The sequence below is a fragment of the Chinchilla lanigera genome, unplaced genomic scaffold (genome assembly GCF_000276665.1).
Source record: "Chinchilla lanigera isolate Chin_1 unplaced genomic scaffold, ChiLan1.0 scaffold00013, whole genome shotgun sequence".
Classification (NCBI taxonomy): domain Eukaryota; kingdom Metazoa; phylum Chordata; class Mammalia; order Rodentia; family Chinchillidae; genus Chinchilla; species Chinchilla lanigera.
This window is the reverse complement of record NW_004955414.1, coordinates 24,812,886-24,819,404: the sequence shown is the minus strand read 5'-3', so window position 1 is coordinate 24,819,404 and position 6,519 is coordinate 24,812,886. Positions and strand designations below refer to the sequence as shown.

Here is a 6,519-nt window from a genome sequence, read left to right as displayed (position 1 = left end):
GCCTCGGACCCCGAGCCCCGAGCCGGTGACAGCCCCCGCCCCGCCCCGACCCCCGGGTCCCCGGAGAGTGGTCAGACGGCTGCCGGCTGAGCGGGGAGGAGGTTGACGGGGCCCTGGGGTCCAGCTTCCCATTGCGTAGATGGGGACACTGAGGGTCTGGCCCAGGGTCCATCTGTGAGGTCGGGGCAGTTTTGTCCCTTTCAAAATTTGGGGTCGGGAATTTCTCCTGGCAGCCTCAGGGTTGGCTCCGGACTTCTGTCTGCTGAACGCCCCAGTGTGAAGACCTGGGAATGTCCTTAAGCAGCAACCAGTTTAGGTTTCTGGCAGCCAGAGATAGGAACTCTAGAAGTTCTGCACTAACTGAATTTGAAATCCTTTCAAAACATTTTTGTTTTGTTTTCAAGTAGCATCTTGGGATGGTGTCAGCCCAGGAAATACTCGTGCCAAGTCCATTTTCCAGGTTGAGAAGACGCGCAGGGTCGGGGCAGGGGGCAGTGGCGACCCCCTCCCCACTTTGTACCGTCTGAGACCTCCGGGTGGTTTCTGCTCAGAGCCCAGGGCTGTCTTTACTCCCATTCCCGGAACAACCCTTCGGCTTTCACAGCCGTTTTGCCTACCTGCTTCCTCCCTCCTTTAGCGGCAGTTAGCATTGCCTCCTCCTGTGCCAGGCCATCAAGGACGTGGACTCCGTCTGCTGTCAGACCTTGTCTAGTAGAGAGACAGACAGTAAAGTAACAACCCCACACCGTATGTGCTGTGAAAGGAGAGAACCAGAGCACAGATGGGGACACCTCCCCGACACTGGGGGTCAGGGCAGGCTTCCAGGATCAAAACTGAATCTTACCGGCCAGGAGACCGCCGTGGGTTTGTAATTCCAGGTAGAGGGACTGGCTGCATCTGGAAACAGGGACCCGGGCACAGCATGGGTTGTCCTGGGGCTCCTGAGCAGTCGTGGTTGTGAGGGGTGAAGTGAGGCGGGCAGGGGGAAGATGGCCCTGGACAGGGCCAAGGCCACATCGTACATGACTTGGACACCATGCTGGGTGCTTGCTGTACTCTTTTGCAGACATAGACGAGTGTGCCCGGGGGCTAGACGATTGCCATGCTGATGCCCTGTGCCAGAACACACCCGCCTCCTACAAGTGCTCCTGCAAGCCTGGCTACCAGGGGGAGGGCAGGCAGTGTGAGGGTAAGTGACTTGGGGACCGCGGTGTGATAGGAGAGCCAAGAAGGGCAGCTTTTGCATCCTTAGCTTGCCACGCATGTTGGTGAAAGCGCTGCCTCAACCTGTGGATTACATCACCTGCTCTTTGAAATGCATTTCAGATCCTTAAGGACTGGGAATATTGGGTCTTTCCCAGCGCTGATCGTGTGATTTTATCTGGCTGTGAAGTGTCCTTTTGTCTAACTTGTAGAAAGGAAAAGAGGTGCCTTAGTATCTCTTGGTCCCACTCAGTGTAGGCACAGAAGGCAAACAGTTATGCTTACGAGGGGGGCTGTGCCTGCCAGGGCAGGGCAGATCTACACCCCAGGGCAGTTTGCACCCCCCACTCTGAAGAGCAGCGCTGGAGCCCTGCCCTCTCCAGCGGGCTCTGGAGGCTCCATCTAGTCCATGGCTTTGGGCTGTTTGGCACTGGGACACGCTAAGCATTAGATCTACATCAAGGGCCTGTCTCATTTGAGCTGAAAATTCACCCTGGAAAGACGTGTGCAGAGGGATATTTTAACCCTTAGTGCCTCCCATCTAGGAGTATGAAGTCTAGACTCTGCCCACAGGGGATTAGCTCCATGTCATGAACTCTAAAGTTCAAGGCAGGCTGGGGTCTGGGCACTCCCTGCAGGATGAAAAAGGTGTTAGGATGGGATCATGGCATCTTGAAGCTGGCTGCCCAGGCCCCTTCAGGGGGCTCTGGGCCAACCCATCACTTATTTTATAGATGGACGCTGAGGCCCAGGGGACTTGTGGCTGCCATCACACAATTAGCCTATGGGTGAAAGAAAGTCAAGTCTCAGGGCTGGGGATTTAGCTCAGCGGCAAAAGTGCCTGCCTGGCAAGCGCAAGGTCGTGAGTTCAGTTCTCGGTACCGGAGAAAAACCAAAAACAAAAAAAAACGAAAGTCAAGTCTCCACCACAGCTCTGTCCCAGACCCTGGTCTCTCCTAGTCACTTGGCCTGCTGCTGCTCCTCTTTGATTGGGTGAGAAATCCCACTGTTTGTATTATTTATAGCCAGCTTGTGCAGGCAGAAGATTAAAATTGATAAAGCGCATTGAGCTCACCTCCGCAGCTCCCTCCTGCCTCTGGATCTGACCTTGGCAAGCACGTTTTAACAAATGCCTATTTTGGTTCTACTCAGTGAACTAGTGTCCATCCTCTGATGTTTCAAACCAATCTGTTTCATCTCCTGGCCTCTGAGTAATAAAGCTTCTCTATATTAGAACAGCGTGTAATGTCTGGTGGGTGCCTGGTCTGTGGTAAACACTCTTGTTCTTCAATAAACCAGCGTGCAAGATGGGCTCAATCACTGGTGGCACCTTGACACAAGGTCTTTTCTAACAAATCTACAAATCTACAAATGAAATATCTAGATACGGAATGTGCAGATGACAAAACATGTGGGCGACTGTGAGATGTTTTTGGAGTGTTGTAGCAATGGCCCAATCTCTAGCCCCCACCTCCCGGTCTTAGCACAGCTGAGACAAGCTGGGATTTTAAATGGAGATTTGTTTAAAAAGGAGGCAAGACCAAAAGGAAATAGAGACAGGAAATAGGAATAACACATGGGATTATGATGGGCAAGTTTGGATGTTGGGGCAGGTAAGACACCCCTTGGGAATCATGTGGGAAGCTCTGCTTGGAGCCAGAAGAAGACAGCTCCTGCCTTTCCCATCAGAGGAGGTGCACGTGTTTTGGTCAGGCTCACAGCCAGTGGGGTTGGTGGTTCCTCTTCCTGAAGCCCTTGTGTTTCTGAAGCTAAGTTCACATCTTCCCAGAGACAGGCAGCCATCTCTCTCTGCCTCTTTCTCTGTCTCTCTGTCTCTCTCTTCCTCCCTCTTCTTTCCCCCCCTCCGCCCCGCCCTGCAAGTGATAAGAAGTTAAAAGGCTTTTTACTCGAAAAAAAAAATCCAGAAATACCTTTGGAGCCACTTCATTCTGTGCCCTCTCTAAAGTAACTGTTCTATTTGCAGTACTGGAATTCACATATATTGGCCCTTTGCTTGGAGGAGAAAAGATAATTTCTGTTTTGTTTTGATACTGGGAATCGAACTCACGGCCTCGCACTTGCCAGGCAGAAGGTGTGTCATGGAGCTACATCCCTCGCCCAAGGTCATTTTTTTAACCATATGGATATTCCTTGACCTCTAGCCTCTGCCTATGCTTTGGGGCAAAAAGCTCTGCCATTCCTTTCTTTTAGATAAAGTATGTCTTTAGTAAATGATGCAGAGTGACAAGTGACAGTTTCCTGACTCTGCTCTTGAGATACTACAAATGAGATTGAATTACTAACAGATTATATTCGAAGAGTCTGCTACTTAGTTTAAAATACCTAATGATAGACTGGCGTTATATATTTATATATGTATATACACTTAAAATTTGTTTTACAATAATCTGTTATTGTTATAAAAAGTCAAATGCAAAAATGTGTAAGAAAATTAAAGAGCTTCCTATTCCTTTATCCACAGCTTAATCACTATTTTGTCAGGGAGGTTTTATGGTGGTTTTTTCAGACAAGGTCTCGCTGTGTAGTCCAGGCTGAGCCTTGAACTCACTATGTAGCCCAAGCTGGCCTCAAATCTTCCTACCTCAGTCTCCCAAGTGCTGGGATTACAGGTTTATGCCACCATACCCGGCTGCTAATCGCTGTTAATGGCAAACATAAATCCTTTGTACTGTCATTTTAAACTGAAACCCTAGAAGGATTTGATTTTTTAAAATCTTTATAGTATAAATTTAATGAGCAAAGGTATCCCTGTTATTTTGGATTTCTTACCAGGAATCCAGAAGAGGAAATTTTATCCAAGAAGTACAAGAAGAGGAAATGAAAATTGCAAGAATTCAGAGATATACCTTCTTTATCCGTGTCTTGGATTCATGATTTTTAAACCTCTGGAGCCCAATCCATGATATCATTTGTGTCGTAATTATCGCCAGTATCACTCCTCATACTTAAATTTAATGATGGCAACTGGGTTTGCCTCAAATGCCGAGAATTTTATCCTCCACAATGTTTCTTCTATCAAAATATTAGAGAAATGGAAGTATGGGCCCTAATTAAATAGCTTAAAAATAGTATAACTCAAAAGTGGCTTTAGATAAGTGATGTTTTATTCTAAATGATTTTTCCTTATGTTCTAGACTTTGGGGAGGTGTCTCAGTAGTCAATACTTAATTCTGAGTTTAAGGAACTTTACCCAGGATGAATCTAAACTTGGTCTTTGTGTAAGGAGCTATGTTTTCCTTTTTTAAAACAACTTCTTTTCCCCAGAGCTGGAAAAGGAACTCAGCACTTCACACATGCTAGGCAAGTCCCGTACCACTGAGCTACACCCCTTGCCTGAAAATCTTTTTATTTTGAAATAACTCCAGACTTCAAAAAAGTTGCAAAAACCAGTACAAAATTCATGCATGAATTACTCACCTTACACTAATGTTATCATTTTATAAAACTATAATACAGTTACCAAACCAAGAAGTTAACATCGGCACAATGTTATTAACTGAACTAGAAGCATGGTTCAGATTTTACCAGCTTTTCCCTGACGTTCTTTTTCTGTCCCAGAATCCAATTCATGGCGCCATATTATCCAGCTGTTGGTCCCTTTCGTCTCCCACAATCTGACAATCCCTCAAGCTTCCCTTGTCTCCCATGACATTTTGCTAGGTACCGCTCCGTTCGTCTGTCTAGCGTTTTCTCAGGGTAAGTTTGGGGTTGTGCGTTTTGGGCAAGGCTGCCACAGAAACCCTGTTGTGTGCCCCATGTGTCACATCAGGGACAATGGTGTCCCCAGGGCCCATTCCTGGTGATGTTAACCTTGGTGACCTGCTTCAGATGGTGTCTGCCAGCTTTCTACCCTGCAAAGTTACCATTTTTCCCCCCTTTAATAATAGAAGCATAGTTTGGGGAGTACCATGCCAATATCCTGTTTGTCCTTCAGTTTTATCCATTATGAGCATTGACATATGGATCTTGCCTGTAATTGTTTTTTCTTTTTTTTTCTTCAGACAAGGTCTTGTAAAGCTGGCCTTCAGTTCATTATTCAGTCCAGGCTGGCCTCGAATTCATAACAATTCTCCTGCTTCAGCCTCCTGGAGGATTATAGTAGCATGCCACCATGTCTGGCTTTGTAATTGTTACTATGATGTGCACCCTATTGGGTTGGTTGTTTTTGCATTTCCCTTATTCTTTATACATCTATTAATTGGGGTTTTTCTATAAGGAAGATTGGCCCTCCCACCCCTCTTTACTTATGTATGCATGTATTTATTTACCCTACTAGGAATCATGGATACTGATTTTATTCTATCTATGATTATTTATTTTGGGCTCAAATCATTCCAGCTTTAGCCATTAGGAGTTCCTTCCCATAATTTCCTGTGTCACTTTGGCATTGTTAAGATAGAAATTCCTGACTTCCTAGTACCATATGATAGTTGAGACACCGCTTACGTTTCCTGCTTCCAATCTTGGAGTCAGTCACTTCTCCCGTCATCCTGGGTCCTTTGATTGGAAAATGGTATAAAACACCAAGTCCTGGGTGGTAGTTTCTTTGCTACTGGGTGTCATTGTTCCTGGTTCCTCTCAGTACACAGAGCTAGGAAATGCACATATGCATATGTGTTTATTCCTTACATCTATTCACCTGTGTATACGAAAAACACGAAGTTACAGCGACACTTTGGATTCCATACCAATACCACAACATTCATTCTATCCTTCCTCCTTGCTTATTCAGAACTTCTTTTTCCAAAAGTATTTATAGATTAGTGATTCATAACCCTGTGAGCCAGAGTATAGTTCTCACAAACTAGAGGACAGCAGGTAGCTCTTTTTGCTTTTAGCTTTATAACATCCGGTCCGGGTGTTGCTTTTCAGTTACTTGGTTGGTTATGTTCATTAGTTTACAATGTTAGATTAATTTGTTCATTTTTTATCCACTCTCATCCCCTCCAATCCTTATCTCCTGGTTCACTGGTATGCGTGTATGTACATATGTATGTCTGCACGTATGTAAAACATCGCCTTGGTTCTGAGAGTCAGAGCCATACAGAAAGGTATCATCAGAGAGGTGGAGCTCCTTTCCCGTCCCTGTTACCCTGTTTATATGCCTCCTTCTTTCCACCTTCTACCCTGTTCCTTGTAGGTCACCAATCTATAATTTCTGGTTTATCATTCTTTTATTTCTTTTGCATGAATAGGTGTGTAAACATATTTCTTTTTAATAACTTTATGGAAACGTCACATACCATAACCATTTACCAGTTTTCAGCGTACAATCATTTTTTTTTTTTTTTTTTG

The 6,519-nt window shown here is 45.5% G+C and overlaps 1 protein-coding gene across 1 annotated transcript in view; it reads left to right on the top strand.

Annotated features, from left to right (window-relative positions):
* Positions 1-1,066: 1,066 nt before the first annotated feature.
* Positions 1,067-6,519, top strand: part of Scube2 (signal peptide, CUB domain, EGF-like 2) — a gene marked incomplete at its 5' end in the record, with an annotated part of 67,205 nt that continues 61,752 nt past the window's right edge. Inside the window, 1 exon segment of the mRNA XM_013511992.1 lies at positions 1,067-1,189. Within this exon segment, the coding sequence (XP_013367446.1) occupies positions 1,067-1,189 (123 nt within the window).